Source organism: Neltuma alba, unplaced genomic scaffold (genome assembly GCF_004799145.2).
Source record: "Neltuma alba isolate B1F8T4 unplaced genomic scaffold, ASM479914v2 tig00001479_pilon, whole genome shotgun sequence".
NCBI lineage: Eukaryota > Viridiplantae > Streptophyta > Magnoliopsida > Fabales > Fabaceae > Neltuma > Neltuma alba.
The window spans coordinates 161812-180353 of record NW_021632477.1 but is presented as its reverse complement, the minus strand read 5'-3'; the positions used below and the strand labels follow the sequence as shown (position 1 = coordinate 180353).

Below are 18542 nucleotides of genomic sequence, written 5' to 3'. Positions count from 1 at the left end.
TGAGGCCTATGCGTCTAGCATCATCATACGATGTAAAGGAATGATTGACGCCTGAGTCAAACAATGCATGTATGAAGAGATCATTCAGAATAATTGTACCTCAGGGCATCTCAGGCGACTTACTAGTCTCTTCCTTACTGAGGGCAAATACCCTGCCTTAAGTTTATGGTCTCGAACTATCCATATTCTATGGGCACTCTCGTGTGAAATGTCCCGACTTTCCACACTTAAAGCATACGTTTTGACCCATCAAGCATGGCTTATCCTTATGGTCTTAGCACAAATCTCACATTCCCCTCCTTGGCAAATAGGGTCCATTCCTTCTCGTCTTGCTTTTCCTCCTCGTTTAAGTCTTCCTGACAAATCAGGCCTTTTCTGTTTCCTGCTATGGCTGGAGGAAGTCCCTTCCTGACTTGACCTCTCTGCGGGTCTCTCAGCCCTTTGGGTTGCCCTAATTGAATCTTGATGATTCTGGCTATTCTCTGTAATGTGGCAAACCTCCACCGTCTTATTAAATACTTCAAGTTGTCGTGGGGCTACCTTCTCTCTTAGCTCGGGCTTCAACCCCCTAGTCACCTTTTTTGTAGACCAGCACTCATCATTCATGTACTGGAGATAAGTAGAGTACTTGGACAACTTGATGTACCTTGCCAAGTACTCATCAAAAGATTGATTTGCTACTTGTTTAATCATGAGGAATTCGGCTTCCTTCTCATCCCTCACAAATTGGGAAAAGTATTTCAGGAAAAACTGATCTTTAAACACTTATCACGTGATCAGAGTGTCATTAGCTTAGAGGACCAGCTAATATATCGTCATCTGAGCCTTCCTCTTAAATGGACACTCTAGTATAGCAAAGATCTTTTATAGCCGAGTTATCCAGTCTTCGGCTACTTGCATATCAAAGGTCCCCTCAAAAGCAGGAGGATTATGTTTGCCAAACTAAATAATCTATTGCTGTAGTGTATCAAGCTCTGCAGCAGGTTAGGGCCTCACATGAGCTATTCCTGATAGTTCCGTGGTGGTTATGGTGTAGGTTGGGCAGTCCCGGCTATACCTTGTCTGGGTTGTTGTAATTGTGCTAGTGCTGCTGCTACTGTCGTAGCTATAGCATCATCTCTCTCCTACTCTTGCCTAGCCTAAGTGGCTTGTATCTTAGCCATGTTCCTCTATTGTTCCTCTGGTCTCTCCATAATCCTTTCCATTGGATCAACCAGGGGTCTTGATGATTCTCCCCTTCCTCTTGATCCTCATCTTATTCTCACCATTTTGTTGTTTTTGTCTTAACTATAAGAGGAACAAAATTATTAATTTACATAAACATTACTTTATATTACCTTTCTATTCACATATCCACATATATGGCACAGTCAGCAAAACAGTGTTCAAGTATCAGTGCAACCCGTCACAACCATCTAACATATTATACATTCATCCATATTCACAACGTAGTGTTAGGAAAGGGAAATGTAATGAGAATAAAGATCTTCAAGTCATCAAGTAGCTGATGGAAGGTATGTGATATGGAGCAGCTACAAATCTTTTGAATCTCATCTAGCCTTACTCTGGTTCTTGGTAAAGCATCCATCAGTGCTCGGCTCCAGAGAGCATCATTAGTATTTGGATCCTCCTCAATTACTTGATTGTATAATTGTCTCACATAAAGGAGAAAATCCAAATAAGTAATATCATATTGGTTCTGGGTTCGGTCTATGTACCTTCCCAATTTCCTTAGCTCTGTGAGGATGCTATCATAGTCTTTGAATTCTTTCTTTACTAATAAAGATCTTTTCTGGATAGGTATGTTCTTAACCTTGTCCTATTCTGGTCTTACCATCCTAATTGGTATTGCCCTGATTGCATTGTGGCCCGCTTCATCTGGACTAGGTTTAGGCCTCACAGTACTGATAGGCACTACTTTAAAAGCACTGGGGCCTGCCTCCTTTGGATGCGGCCTCGGTTTGGTAGCATTTTGTGCATCACCCTCCTCAAGCTTTATAATATCATTCGAGTCTTCCTCAGAGTAGATATCCTCTATTTCACTGAGGAGCTGTTAGTATCCTGTTGGTAGAGTTGGGTCATCAGGGTCTGAGTTACGCGGGTGGAACCACTCTGTGTACAGCTCCCCTAGCACTCTTTGGTTCACCGTTTCCCCGGAATCATCGCTATAGCAGGCCATACTTTTTCTGTACTCTATTCAACTTATAACATACACAATCCACCACAAGGTATAATCCCACCCAGTAACATCCAATCAAGCAGCCACATTTCATAATTATTACTAACATTCAATCACCATTCATCACTGTAGTTAACAATCAATCACAATTCACAATCCTTAATAAAGAATTAACCACTTATCACAGCACAGATCAGGCGACACATCGCAACTTGGACAGAGCTAGAACCTTTGCTCTGATACCAACAAGTGTAACACATCCTTTAATATCCCATTATACATCAATTGGAACCATTATAACGTGTTGCGTAGCGTTGCCGGATGAAAAATTTCGACTTCAAAATTTTACCTTTAATTTTGTCCGTACACTGTTCATCCGAATTTAAGCCAAATATGAAAATTCATAACTAAATCTAGAAAAATCAAAACAAAGTGGTTCCAATTTTCATGGGAAGCTTGCTAAGAGTTCTATAGAGAAAAATATTCATTGGACTCAATTCCATCTAGAACAGCACTAGAAAATTCAAAAAAATATACTGTTTATATGGTCAATTTTTAAATTTCTGGGATTTCAGCCCAACTTTGGAAGGGCATAACTCTTAGCACAAAAATTCAAATTTGATGATTTATCACTTAGCTTGATTTAAATTTAAAAATGAGATCTATTGGCCTGCAAAATCTCAGGTCCAAATTTCATCATTTGCTTATTATTTTATGTGTCGCCATTTTGCCCCTAATTTAGGCAATTTTATCCCCTAATTACTTCTTTCATGAATTTTATGTTCCTTTTTTCTTTTCCATACCCTTTATGCATTCTACCACTCAATATTTCAACACTCGTACATGTCATACCAATATGAGTTACAACATATTACCATCCATAATCCATTACAAACTTGGTATAAAGTTTAGTAACACATCACATGACAATCCAAAATAACATAATGATCATCAAGCTTCTTTATCTCAATACCAACTCCATGCCTTGATCCATGGACGATCCACTTTCTAAATGATAAATAAATTGACATAGGGTGAATGAGATTTCATAGAAATCTCAGTAGCATTTGAATTACAATTATCATGCAAATCAAGCAAGTTACAATGTGACATGTTATAGAACTTCAAGATATCCTCAAGTCACATGAAATCATATCCAACAATATGCTAGGAAAGAAACATTAACACTTCCACACTAACGCAATTCAATGCATTTGGCCAAAGCATAAATCAAGGATATCCAACCAACCAAGATCACAACACAAGTTCCCCAATCCAAGTAAACAACGTATCACATTAAACAAGCAAGATAAACAATCAAATTATAATTCAAAGCTACCTTTTTAACACTTGTCTACTAGGTTACTTCAAGGAACAAAGCTTCTCCTTCATTCCTCCTCACAATGCCTATTAAACCAAGTATAAACATAGGCCACATTAATCACTAAACAACTTAAACTCAATCCTTAAACTTTAACTTAACAATTTCCTTCTTTTTCTTTGATTTTTAATAAAATGATTCCTCCTTTAGAATCAATAACCTCATGAGTCATTCCTATATAATTTTTCATGAGGAATCCAAATATGTAATTAGATTTTTTTAAATTCACACTCCTTCCCTATGAACTTGGTTTGGCCGAATAGGGGGTTATAACTTCCAAAAATTTCATTTTTGATTGCAATGATTTTAAACACTTCCCAACCATATATCCCTACACAAAAACATGTTTTAAAGCCATTGAAATCATCAAATCAAGCCAAAACAACTTGCTTCTGCTTGAATAGTGCTTGGCTGAACTCCCCCCTAAAACCCTAACTTTGATTTTGTTCCAAAAATCAATCCATACACCATTTAATCTTGCTTATTCCACTTGGTTATTAAGGTTTCTATCCTTCCCTAAGTATCATATGGCTGGACCAAAATTTACAGTATTTTCCCATGATTTTTCCAAGCCAAAATCCTAATCCAATTAATGTAAAACTTAGGAATAATGATGCTTAGACATACCTTAATGTTTCTTGGTGTAAGTTGAATGATTCCTTGTCTAAAACACTTGAAATTTTCAAACAAATATGGCTGGAGCTACAGTGACAGAGTCTCCCCTTGTTTTTTCAATTTTCCATCATTTATTTGTATTTTTTGGAGGGGATATTTATAGACCAATTAAGCTGCCTCCCCCTCTGGTTTTTGGATGACCAAATGGCAGAAAAATGGGGTGAGTTGGCAGCCATCAAGTGCAAGGGAAGTTCAGATTTAAACAAGTGTCCAATCTCTAGATTTTTCCACACAATTATCCCTTAATTTTGTATTTTATTTAATAAAAATATAGGGACCTAGAAGCTGCACGAAATTGGGCCCTTAATGGGCTCAATGTGGGCCCCACAAATGACTTGGGCTAGTCCAAAAAGATAGCCCACAAACCAAATCACTATTTCAAACCAATTTGAAACTTTATCCGTTACTATTCACTAGTAACATTTTATAATTTTTTGAGACCTCCAAAAATTTATTTCTCTTCATGATAATTCACATTTTAATATGAGAATATGATTTGAAAATTTTCAGAATTTTTTACCATCTCTATGTATTTATTTTAAATTTTCTCTTATTAGGCCTCTATCGGTGTCACTGCGGGAAAATAAATTCCCTAAAATTAATTCCTGAGCTTCCAAGGCCTAGAACTAATTTTATAAATTCAAGAAAATATTTATATGATTTTTATATAATTTTTTCATAATTATTGAGGCCTTTAATTAATTAAAATAATTATTTTCCTCTGATTTTCCAATATTTTTCCAAAAAACCTCAGTTTGCGGAAAATTCTGTAGCAATTTGTTTTTATGATAATTCCACCTTTCAAGCCTCAACTAATTTTTTAAAACCTCTAGTTTATAATTTTCTCATTTTTTAGAAATTTTTTAGAATTTTTCTCCAAATTTTCCATTTTGCCCTTTTTAAACCGATAATTACGAAAATGCCAACCCGGACTTCGTCTCCCAGTCTAGTTTCTACATTGGCCCTTATCCCAATTTTTGATTCCCTATGTCCAAGTGAGATTTCTCTGGATGTGACATTCAGTCCTAGTTAACCATCGAGCTAGTGTCAATCTAAGGGTATCATTTAAAGCAAGATCATCTGTACTGGAAAGATAGATTAGTGGTTCCTTGGGATCAACCCAACTTAATCACCAAGCTTCTGAATTATTTCTATTCTTCCATTATTATGGGACATTGTGGTTTCCTGCGTACTTTCCACCGAGTGGCTTGTCTATTTTTTTGGCCATTTATGCGACATGATATCAGGGATTATATTAGGCATTATGTGGTGTACCCAAAAGCCAAGTCCTCACAATTTTACCTGGCCCGATTACTTAAACCGTTACCCATTCTAGACAAAATTTAGGAGTACACTGTAATGGATTTCATCACGGTATTGCCCGTTATTAAGGGACCTAATGTGATAATGGTGGTTGTTGATCGATTATCCAAATATGGCCACTTCATTTTGGTACCTGCAAATTTCAATGCCCCATGGGTAGCAGAGGCATTTCTAAAACATGCGGTTAGGTTGCATGGAATGCCTAAAAGCATTGTCTCGAATGGGGACAAAGTGTTTACTAGTGTCTTTTAGTGTCATCTGATGCGATTACAACAAATGCAACTCTACTTTAGTTCGGCCTACCACCCATAATCAACGGCTAGTTAGAGGCCCTGAATAAATGTCTTGAACAATACCTGTGATATTTTGTGTTTGATTATCCATGTTAGTGGTTGCTCTTCTTACTATAGGTAGAATTTTGGTACAATATAGCCTACCATTCAGCAATTGGTATGACTCTTTTCAAAGTAGTTTATGGATGAGATCCACCACTAAGGCTATCGCACTCTTTCCTAGAAGATACTCTATTTGACATTCACCATCAACTCAAATAAAGAGATGTGATGCTATTGATTTTGAAAGCAAATCTCCTCAAAGCATAAGAGAGGATGAAATATTTTGCTGATATGAAGAGAGTTGACAAAGAATATAAAGTGGGAGAGTGGGATGGGTACTCGTGAAATTGCAGGTCTATCGACAGCACTATGTGCAATTGAGGAAGTTTTAGAAACTGGCTTTGCGTTACTTTGGACCCTTCCAAATTGAAGAATGAGTGGGTTCAGTGGTATATAATTTGCAATTGCCTTAATCAGCACATAGTCACTCGATGTTTTATGTGTCCTGTTTGAAGACTTTCCTATGTGATCAAACTGGGGTCCCCTACTTGTTATTGCCCCTTCATACGTTACCAGAGGCTCCCATAAATAAGCCTTAAGCAGTGGAAGATTTTCGTGTCATTCAGAACAGTACAAAACATATCGAGCAATGTTAATCTGTTGGGCAAGCTCTAATATCTGCACTTAGGAGACTATTGTTGACATGTGTGCACATTATCCTCTATTCAACCTTGAGGACAAAGTTATTTCTAAAGGAGGGGGTAATGTTATGAGCCCAGTAACCAAGGATGACCTAAGCCTAATAGAAGAAGCAAGACAAGTGAGGCGCAGTGCGAGGGTGAAAAGGAAAATGTGGAAATTAAGGGAAATTGAGGAAGCGAACACAATATAATGAGACAAAAGTGGTTAGAGGAGGGTGTGAAATTTTTAGTGACCCCCTCTTCTCTTTGATTGATTCTCTCTCTCTCTCTCTCTCTCTCTGTGTCTCTGTGGCATTCTTTCTTCTTTGGTAGTGTTCTACTATTGTGTTTGTTCTTCGTTCCTATTTGTAACTCTATGATTTTACCAGAATTATCAACTGAATATGCAGAGTATATCCCATTTTATTGTCTGGTGGCTCCCTCGCATTTCATTTTATTATCTGCTGATTCTTTTGCACTAGAGCAAACATCAACACACACACACACACACACACACACATCCTCCACTCACACATATTGCCAGACATCCTCTCCCACAGTAGTTACCAAAGAGCAGTGTCGAAAAAGCCACTCCCACTCACGAAGAGAAATAGGCTCGCACAAGGGTAAACCTTGGGAGAGAAAAGAAAGATTCATTAATTCCTTGAGTTCTTCTCCTCACTCTGGCATGCGCTAGAATACTTCCTCATCATCATCAAATAGTTCATCTATCACCATGTACATTTCATCATTCGCAACCCTGTCAAAGATTTCTTATAGGATAACACTTGTGGTTTCTCTATCTGAACTCTATCCGGCCTTTGTTTATTCCTTTCGACATTCCCCACCCCTGGTCTCTAAGGGTTGCCCTGTTTCAGTTTCCTTTTCCTCCACCCAGTCATTGATTATTTTTTGAGGGATTTCAACTACTTTCTTCTTCTTGTTTCTGCCATTTTCTAGTGCTTGGACCTTCTGGTCAAGTGATTTTTTTGTTCTGTTTTTTTAGTGCATGCAAAGCCAGCACAATTCCCGAGAGAGGGAAAAAAGATTTTCCTTTGGCTCTTCTCGTTAGTATTTTCATTTCAACATCTTTTTTCCATTTCACACCTCTATGTTTAATTGATGTCAATGCATTCTTCATTTCTCAAGTTCTTTTTTTAAACTTAGCACAGGTACCCTTCTATTAGAGACAATCCAATTCGAGACATTTTCAGACACTAAATGTGGGCATCTCTCCTAGCAGAGATTTGATTTTTGGTTTATCACGCTATGAAGAACTAGCTATTTCTGCTACACCCAACTCCCGTTGGTTTATTTACCACGTTTGGAATGGTTGCATGAATGGGAAAAAAAATGAAAAAGAAGCCTAATTATCATTTTTATCGAAGGAGAGGGATCCCTTCTTCAAAAACTTGTAACTTAAATAATCTAGACTCTTTGAAACCCAAAAACATTGCAAAATATAATGTTCACATTTGCTTACCTCTTACAGAAAATAGAAAACCCTCATAGACTAATAATTTATCTCATAAGTTTATTCAACATTTAGAATTATAATCTTTTTCCTTTAAAAAATTAATCAAATACAATTTAAATTGCCAAATATAATCGTAATGAATAAAATGTAAGAAAATGGAAAATAATTCAAGACATAAAAAATGTACAGACTTCATCAATTAATATAGCAAACATATAAATCGTTGCCATTTTTTCATATGCCATGTTTCATAGACAAAATAAACCAAAGGATAAAAGAAACAATAACTAAAACTTCTATATAAAGATTATTGAACTAGTGGTGCATTTCCAACATTTTACGTAAATATGACCTTATCTTTCTCAATGAGACCATAACATCAGTCATCATGATTCGTGCTTCAGGTAATTCAATGCAACAACTTAGTGCCAGCTCAAAAATTGATGACATATGGGGTCATATGTTGCTGATATTTGGATTCCCTTTCTGCAGCAAATTGACATCTAGAATGTTGATGATTGAATTTAGCGTTGATTTGCTAACCCAATCTTTCAAATCAAGACCTTCAACAAACATTTCATCAGTTGGCTTCTTCCTTGTAAACATCTCCGTCAGCATGATACCATAACTATACACATCTCCTTTGAAAAAAACCACGCCTTTTGATCCATACTCTATATGTCAAAAGAGAATATAAGATTTGCTATTAAACTTTTATTTTATATAGCTGATACAAATCTTCGTATATAGGAATGAAAAATATGTATCAATGATTGAATAGTATAAAATTTCACATAGAATAAAAAAAAAACAACACAATTCAACTAAAATACTATTAAACTGTTACCTGGTGCCATATAGCCAATTGTCGCCAATGTTTTTGTATAAGTTTCCAATTGCCTTTCACCTAATAGTTTAGCTATACCAAAATCACTAAGATGAGCCACCATATCTTCATCCAACAAAACATTGCCTGGTTTTATGTCACAATGAACAATCGGAGTAGAAGTACCATGATGAAGATACTCTAAAGCGGCTGCCACATCAACCATTATATTTAGCCTTTGCAAGATATCTAAACAATAGTTATGAGAGTACAACCATCTATCAAGGCTTCCATTTGGCATGAATTCCATGATTAGAGACTTGAAATCATCATTTGAGCAACTACTAATAATCTTAACGAGATTACGATGGCATAGATTGCATATGGCAGTACATTCAATATCAAAACATCTCAATGCTTCTTCCATGTCTATGTTAAATACTTTAACAGCAACTATCTTTTCATTTGGAAGAACTGCTTTGTATACTGATCCAAAACTTCCATAGCCAAGAAGATTGCTCTCATCAAATCCATTTGTTCCTTGTAGAAGTTCATAATAGGATATCCTTGGTGGTGCATCCAAATTTGTTAAATCCATTTTGGTTGTATAGTTAGGCATCATCTCTGTTATGCTTTAGAAAGATAATGCTTGTAACAAATAAAATGAAAAACATGATAGGCACTAAGCATTTTATCACCAGTATCACTTTATTTAATATGTGCTTGTTTCCTCCCTTGCATGGTTGGACCTGTAGTTGTGATTTTCCACAAAGATCTTTATTCATCATAAAAGATTGGGCAGTAAAATTTTGAAAAGGACCACCACTTGGAATTTCTCCATCCAAAAGATTGTAGGAAAGATTAATGGATTTAAGATAGAGAAGTGACTCTAAGGACTTTGGAATCATACCAAACAAATAATTATGAGAAAGATCTATCGACTCAATACTTATCATACCGCTTAGCGATCCAGGTATACATCCTTGTAATTTGTTGTGAGCCAAAGATAGGCTTTGCAAAGTTATCAACCCGCCCATAGTTGTAGGGATGCTTCCTGAAATTTGGTTTCTTGACAAATCCAATAGTAAAATTGCTCTCAAGTTTGATACCTCTGGTGAAATTATTCCCCTCAATGCATTGGAAGATATATCTAAAACCAAAATATCTTTAAGACTCCAAAGAGAAGAGGGTATATGAGAAATCAACTTGTTAGAGCTAAAATTCAACTTCCGCAAAGAAGTATTTCCAAGACATCCTGGAATTGCTCCCGAAAACATGTTGCTAGCAAGATTCAACTCACTTAAACCATTAAGATGGCAAAGTTCTTTTATAATGAACCCTTGCAACATGTTGTTACTTAGACTTAACTGTTGAAGGTTATGTAATATGTTGATTGTGTTTGGAATCAACCCTGTGAAATGATTCTCATCCAAGTTTAGTTGTACCAAGTTTGTTAAATGTTTGACTGCAGTGGGTATAGCTCCGCTAAATTTATTGGATGACAAATCTAACTTAATGAGCTTAGATGCATTTGATATGCTGTTTGGAATTTGTCCAGTTAATTCATTCTCATTCAACCATAACTTTTGCAAGTTGGAAAGACCAAATCCTAAATATGATGGGAGAAGGCCAAAGAGGAAATTATGTCCCAGGCCTAATGACACCAATGTTGAAATGTTGAATATACTGGAAGGAATAGGTCCATTCAAATTGTTCCATCCCAAATCTAACCTTTCAAGATTAACAAGATTGCCTATATCCTTGGGTATATAACCTACAAACAAAAAATTGAATGGACTCGTTCAAAAAAACCAAAATAGGTAATAGTGTTTGCAGATAATGTACACGTATACTATAACATTGAAAACTACACTTCTCTTACTTATTTCAAAAAATTAATATTTTTTCATGTTGAATATATTAAAAAGAATAGGTCCATTCAATTGATTTAGGGTCAAGTCTAACACATTAAGTTTATCAATATTGCCTACGTTTTTGGGTACAAAACGGGGACATTAAAAAATTGATGGAAATGACGACTTTTATAAAACTTAGATAAGAATAAATAAAGATAAATTTATTTTTTATTATTTCTTAAGTCTTTGTAAAATTTTAAAAGTAGAGAACTTCTAGAAAAATAATAAATTACTAGAGATGCCATTGTTATAGAATATTTTTTAAAATTAAATTTTTTGTGTTGTAAGCATTGAATAATGATTTAGTAGGAAATTAATAAATTTGTGAAATAGAAACGAAACAATTGAAAAAATTGACAAAAGGAAATTAAATGTTATTTTGGGATTGGGTGAATGAAATGCCCGAACACAATATCTCCTTTTAGTTTTACTCTACTAGAAAATTGATGGAAATATAAAGCTTAGATAAGAATAAATACAGATAAACTTATTTTTATTATTTCTTAGGTCCGTTTAAAATTTTAAAAATAGAGAAATTATAGGAAAAACATAAATTACTAGAGATGCCATGGTTATAGAATATTTTTTTAAAATTAAAGTTTTTATGTTGTAATTATTGAGTAATTATTTAGTAGGAAATTAAAAAATTTGTGAAATAGAAAAGAAACAATAGAAAAAAGAAAATTAAATGTTATTTTGGGATTGTATGAATGAATGAAATGCCATAAAACAATATCTCCTTTTAGTTTTACTCTACCGGAGAAAATGATCTAAAAGGGAAAAAGCAAAAGAAAATCATAGACTACCATCAATTGACGTTTTGATCTTTGATATTTTGAGATTGTAAATCAGTAGCTATATTTAAGCCCCGCTAAGAATATGTGTAATATTAATAAAATGATGAAAAGAAAAATATCGTTTTAAATTTATTCTGTTAGAGAAAATGATAAAAAGAAGAAAATAATAAAAATAAGATATAATAATCTCATGATATAATAAATTTATTCTATTAGTACCTATAATTACTGCTTGTAAAAAGATTGAATGGATTTGTAAGAAGACAAATAAAACAGGCTACGTTATATGCAGATACTATAACATACAAAACAACACGTGTCTTGCAGATATTAAAAAGGCAGAAAGAAAATTCATTATAAATTTTTCGCGCATTGCCAGTAAATCATGTGTTGCAAATAGAATTAAACTATTCGGCAATTTATCCCTCCAGGAAATTACTATGTGAAAAACTTTAATTTGAAAAGCTTTATTGGCAATGCGCAATGTGTTTAACAATAATTCTAAAAGTTACGTTAAATATGTTAAAAAGAATTTCAAGTAATACTCATTTCAACCATATGTGTAAAATGTACGAAGAAAAAATTTAGAAATGAAAAAAAAAAAAAAAAAAAATCATAAATTACACTTAAGCTGAAATGACTAGTATTTCTTCTGAAAAATAAAATTTTTATACTGTAATTATGGAATAAGTTTTTACTTTGAAATTAATGAATTTGAAAAATAAAAAATTCAAAAAGAAGCACAACAGATAAAAAATGGTACTCTGCAATAAGTTTAATTTCACAACGTGCAGTGCAGACCGGTTCTTCTATGTGTTGAACAACTAAAATATCTCATATTATTCTTCATGAGTTTGAGTTATATTTAAATTTTTATTTGATTTCTATATTATAATTTGTAATTGATTTTTATATCCATTTTAAAAAAAATCTTTTGTTTATTTCAAATTTTTAATTCATATGCTGTGATTCTTTTAGGGTCTTTTTGGTTCAATGAGAGGAAGGGGAGGGGATGGATTTTAACGGAGGGAAGGGAGGGGAGAAGAGTAGAAAGATTTTAATATTACCTTGTTTGGATTTATAAAAAAAGAGATGAGGGGAGGAGTTTTAATATTACCTTGTTTTGTTCATGAGGGGAGGGGAGGGAAAAATATTTTGACATGAACAATTTTGCCCTCCCCTCCCCTCATGAGATAGAATTTTCATGGAGGGAAAAATATTTTCAAATTTTATAGAATGTTTAATAAAATATAATTGTAAATAACATTTAATATATTGAGTAATACTTATATCAAATTTCTAATATACTCTGGAGCATAAAGTATTATTGAAAAGAAGGCTGAAGTAAAGTTCAGCCACAACTTGTACTACATCCCATCTTTGAATGAAATATTTGATCATGCAAAAGAAAGAGTAGCGTTTGGAGACAAGAAGAAAAGGACTTGGGATAGTATAGGGATATTAAAAATAAATATGGGTATAATAGTCACAACATGACAAAATATTGCCATTTCCCTCCGAATCCTCCCATCGTTGGAGGGGAGGGGAGGGGAGGGGAGGGGAGGGAAAATTGTTTAAAATTTTAATTTTAATTAAATGATAGAGTTGTTACCGTGTGTTTGTGTGTGTATAGAAAAGAAGAAATTATCAAATATTATTAAAAATGGTATGTTTGCGAATAATTCTAAAACTTACGTTAAATATATTAAAAAGAATTTCAAGTACTACTCATTTCAACCAAAAGAGTAAAATGTACCAAGAAAATTTTTTTAATTTGTTCAAGTCTTTGTAAAATTTAGAAATGAAAAAAATTAGGAAAATCATAAATTACACTTGGGGTGAAATGACTGGTGTTTCTTTTGAAAAATAAAAGTTTTTGTACTGTTAATTATTGAATAAGTATTTAATTTGAAATGAACGAATTTGAAAAATAAAAAACTGAAAAAGAAGCATAACAGATGAAAAAATGTACTCTACGATAGAGAGGAAAAAATATAAAATTAAAGTTGCCAGGAAACAGATAAAACGTGAAAAAAAAAAGTAGTGGCATATAATAAGTATGTATGTTGCAATTAAATTTGGTTGAACAAGCATTTTATGAGTTGCATTTATTGTATGTTTTGTAATTGATCTTTCATACATATCTAAATAATTATTGTTTATTGCACAATTTTTAATTATTATGTTGTAATTTTTTTAAAATACTATAATTTTAATTCCAATTAAACAACGTTGAATTGTTACAATTTATATATATAATAAATAAGTAAAACCGACTCCAAACTTTTCTGTATTTTAATATTGTTTAAATATTAAGATGAAAGAAAAAAAATAAAATTAAAATAATTAAGAGACATAAAATATCTTGGCAAAAAAGTATTGTATTGTTTGGAGTTTTGTCATCAAAGACCATATGTGAGGATTTCGTTTTTCTTTGTTACAAATTTTACGACATCCATCTGTTCATGATTGCGATTTTCGAGAAAAACAAAATTCCACTTTAGAGAAACATATTAAAAAAGAAAGAAAACACTTAAGCGTACCTGTAAACGAGTTATCACCCAAATATAATTCTTTCAAAGATGTTCAGTTGCTTATTGACTGTGGAATGCTTCCTTCTAATTGATTATCAACAAAACTAAGGATTGCAAGTAAAGGGAGATGATGACACATTTCTTCAGGCAAATTACCCTTTAAATTATTGACGCCAAGAACAATCTTTCTCAAAGAAGGCATGTTCCAAAGAAATGAAGGAATTTCACCTATAAATAAATACAAAATATTTGTTAATTACTTGGTAGTATGGCAAGCATGTTCCTAATAAATTCGTCCGTACACAAGCATATAAATAATACGAGGAATTTTGGTAATTAGATACTTAAAATTAGTAGAAAATAATTTATTTTTTGTTGGACTGTAGTCTAAAGGGGACCCTTTCAATATTAATGGCAAATTGCTGAACATCAGAGACTATGAAATTAATCTCATCTAATGTAAAATGTACATCCAAAGTATTTAAAAAGGCTCTAACTTTAAGATATGAGGATGAATTCATCATAGGCAAAAAAAGGACTGAAATTTTAGTTTTTCTTTAAGGAATTAAAATACTTTTAGTTACAAATTTTGGAGATAAAGCATAAAATTAAAGATGAAATTTCACCCATTTTAATATGAAAGTGGATGAGATGCGAGTTATTTAAATGTTGATGAGAGAATTAGAAATATTATGAAATCTTTTCAAGTACAAGTCCTATCATCAAACAGAAACAAACAATATATTGATAGCCAACACATACTTATTCTACTGATCCAAAATTAAATTTTATTTCTCTTTTTAAAGACATTTTTGCTGGGGTAAAAATTGGGAGGTATCCCTGAAGATTACTATACCACATCACACACTGATAGTCCACAAAGTTTTTCAAACCTGTTTTTATAGGTCTTCTCTAATTTTTTTAATGATCTGACATTATATTTTATTTCTCTTTTTCAGGATTTCTATTATGAATGCAAAATCTTTAATAAGCTTCTCATGATTCTTTAACATGAATGAAAGAAATGAAAAGCAAAATCTCATTTTAAAATTATTTTTCATTCGAGAGATGAAAACAAAAACAAAAACAAAAACACACACACGATCTAAGACAATCATATAACTAAAACTATTACCTTGCAAATTGTTGTAGTTCAGATCAAGAATTTCGAGGCTTGTCAGATTTCCAATCTCACTTGGAATGATTCCTGGACAAAGTATATATGAAGTCGTTTTATTGATCAAAGTCTACAAATGATGTGGTAGATTAAGACTAAAATTAAAAAAAATTGTTTTCCACATTTTAAATATAGCAAGTGGTCCCATCAGCCCATGATCTTACCTTTTCTTTATTTTGGCATTGTAATATTGTTGCATATAATATACACAAATAATAAAGAAACTTCACGTGTCTTACGTACCCATTTCAACAACTTGAACATGTGTGCTATACTGATTAATCCATGCATAAATATTAAAAAGGGAAAAGGCAAATTTCCTCTAACCATCAAATTTCTTACCTTTTAATATTGCAAATGAGTATATTAAGTTTATTATATAACTTTTATGCATTGCTAATTAATCATGTACGGCATAAAGCATTAGACTACTCTTTCAGCAATTTATCTCTTTTGTTTTGTGCAGTTTCAGTGAGAAATTATTAAGTAAACTTTGCTCTGTTTAATGAATCGACATTTTTTTATGTAATCTCCCATGCTTTCTCCCTCATGTTGATTTTTCATACTTCTTTTAATTTTAAAATAAAATAATGATTAAGAAGTTATTAGTGGAGAGTTTTATGTTGAAGATAATTATTATCAATTGAACCTACCGAATAATTCCACTTTATAATTATTCACAATTGATATTTTATAATTATTTTATTTAAATAAATTTCTTTTTTATTGTGATAAACAAGGAAAAACGCACCTGCAAACTTTTCTGTTTTTAGTATTAAACTTATCCCATCCTACAAATAAGTCGAGAACTTGCCTTAAATATAACAAAAGAATTTCAAGTAATACTCATTTCAATTCGGAAGAGTAAAATACAAAATAAAAATTATTCTTTACATTAATATCAAAATTTTAAAAAAAATTAAAATAAAAAATTATCAAAATTATTTAATTTTTTGTTGGTAGGAATCATTTAATTTGAAATTAATAAATTTGAAAAATAAAAAATTACATGTGGGCAAGTGGGCACATTATACGCTGAGTAAGAAATTCTGTTTTTGAAGTGGGCCCATCAGCTCATTTGATGAGGTCATGATCCTATCTTTCCGTTATTTTGGGATTGTATGAAGGAAAAATGGCAATAAAACATTATTTAAAAAAATGGGAAATAAAAACCCTAATATGTGAAATTGTGATTCAGGACCCTTAATTTGAAAAATAATAAATAATGACCTGATCCCATATTACAAATATAAAATTTTGGTAAAATGTCTGAAATGACTAGTATTGCTTTTGAAAAATAAAAGTTTTTATACTGTAATTATTGAATAAGTGTTTAATTTGAAATTAATGAATTTGAAAAATAAGACATTGAAAAAGAAGCATAACAGATAAAAAAAATGTACTCTACGATAGAGAGGGAAAAAGTATAAAATTAAAGTTATTAGGAAACAGATAAAATCTCAAAAAGGTACTGGCATATAATAGGTATCTATGTTGCATTTAAATTTGGATGAACAAGCATTTTATGAGTTTCATTTATTGTATAATTTGTAATTGATCTTCTATACATATCTAAATAATTTTTCTTTATTGTACATTTTTAATTAATACGTTGGAAATTTTTAAAATATTACAATTTTAATTTCAATTACACAATGTTGAACTGTTACAATTTATATATATAATAAATAAGTAAAACCAATTCCAAACTTTTCTGTATTTTAATATTATTTAAATATTAATACAAGAGAAAAAATAAAATTAAAGTAATTAAAAGACAGAAAAAATCTTGATAAAAAAGTATTGGGTGGTTTGGAGTTTGTCGTCAATAGCAAATGTGAGGATTTCATTTTTCTCTGTTGCAAATTGCACGACGTCCATGATTGGGATTTTAAAGAAAAACAAAATCTCATTTGAGAGAAAAATATTAAAAAGAAAAAAACACACAAATAAATAAATGCATACCTGTAAATGGGTTAGTATCCAACTATAATTCTTTCAAAGATGTGCAGTTACTTATTGATTGTGGAATGCTTCCTTCTAATTGATTATCAGTAACACTAAATGCTTCAAGTAAAGGGAGTTGATGACATATTTCTTCTGGCAAATTATCCTTTAAATGGTTATTGTCAAGGCCAACATATCTCAAAGAAGGCATGTTCCAAAGAAATGAAGGAATTTCACTTATAAATAAAATACAAAATATTTGTTCATTACTTGGTAGTACTGCAAGCATGTTCCTAATAAAGTCAGACGCGCACAAGCATGTAGATAATACATGGAATTTTGGTAATTAGATGCTTAAAATTAATATAAAATAATTTAATTTTTGTTGGACCGTAGTTTAAAGGGGACTCTTTCAATATTAATGGCCAATTGCTGCACATCAGAGACTATGAAATTAATCTTATCTAATGTAAAATGAACATCCAAAGTATTTAAAAAGGCTCTAACTTTAAAATTTGAGGATGAACTCATCATAGGCCAAAAAAAAGGGCAGAAATTTTAGTTTTTCTTTAAGGAATTGAAATACCTTTAGTCACACATTTTGAAGATAAAGCATAAAATTAAGGATATAATTTCACCTGCTTCAATTTAAAAATAGATAAGATACGAGTTTTGTATATGTTGACGAGAGAATTGGAAGTATTAGGAAATCTTTTCAAGTACAATTCCTTTCATCAAATAAAAACAAACATTATGTTGATAGCGAACACATACTTATTCTACTGATCCAAAATTAAATTTTATTTTTCTTTTTAAAGACATTTTTGCTGGGTAAAAATTGGGAGGTACCCCTGAAGATTACTATACCATATCATACATTGATAGTCCACAAAGTTTTTCCAGACCAATTCTTACAAGGCTTCCCAATTTTTTTTAATGATCCAAATTATATTTTATTTCTCTTTCCAAAGATTTCTGCTATGAATGAAAAAAATGAAAAGCAGAATTTCATTTTAAAATTATTTTTCATTTGAGAGATCAAAAACAAAAAAACAAAAAAACACAACACGGTCTAATAAGACAAATCATATAATTAAAACTATAACCTTGCAAATTGTTGTAAAGAAGAAATGATTCCTGGAGCCATTTTATTGATCAGAGTATATAAATGATGCTTTTGATATCAAGTGGTCCCATCATTCCATGACTTTACCTTTTCTTTATTTTGACATTGTAATATTGTTTGCATATAATATACATTAAGTAAAAAAGAAACTTCATAAATATTAAAAAGG

The 18542-nt window shown here is 32.0% G+C and overlaps 1 protein-coding gene and 1 long non-coding RNA gene across 3 annotated transcripts; both read right to left on the bottom strand.

Annotated features, from left to right (window-relative positions):
- Window positions 1–249: 249 nt before the first annotated feature.
- On the bottom strand, window positions 250–2179 carry LOC114757411 (uncharacterized). The gene is made up of 3 exons (XM_028946466.1): window positions 2147–2179; window positions 1835–2050; window positions 250–750 (listed from the first exon to the last, which is right to left on the bottom strand). The coding sequence occupies exons 1-3, from the start codon at window positions 2177–2179 to the stop codon at window positions 250–252; spliced, it is 750 nt and encodes a 249-aa protein (XP_028802299.1).
- A 12124-nt stretch (window positions 2180–14303) lies between these two features.
- LOC114757374 (uncharacterized) lies at window positions 14304–17330 on the bottom strand. 2 transcript variants are annotated; one of them, XR_003741555.1, is made up of 3 exons: window positions 17266–17330; window positions 15259–15330; window positions 14304–14351 (listed from the first exon to the last, which is right to left on the bottom strand). It is a non-coding gene; the product is annotated as an uncharacterized LOC114757374 (long non-coding RNA). The 2 variants fall into 2 exon arrangements; XR_003741556.1 differs by lacking the exon at window positions 17266–17330 and adding an exon at window positions 16052–16124.
- Between the last annotated feature and the right edge of the window lie 1212 nt (window positions 17331–18542).

Bases quoted from the DNA above. Each gene is read 5' to 3' on its own strand.
- LOC114757411 (XM_028946466.1), bottom strand. From the start codon at position 2,179: ATGGCCTGCTATAGCGATGATTCCGGGGAAACG. The intron at 2,051-2,146 runs GTGAACCAAAGA...GGATACTAACAG, and splicing joins GCGATGATTCCGGGGAAACG to CTCCTCAGTGAAATAGAGGA. The intron at 751-1,834 runs GTAAGACCAGAA...TTTAAAGATCAG, and splicing joins GGGCAATACCAATTAGGATG to TTTTTCCTGAAATACTTTTC.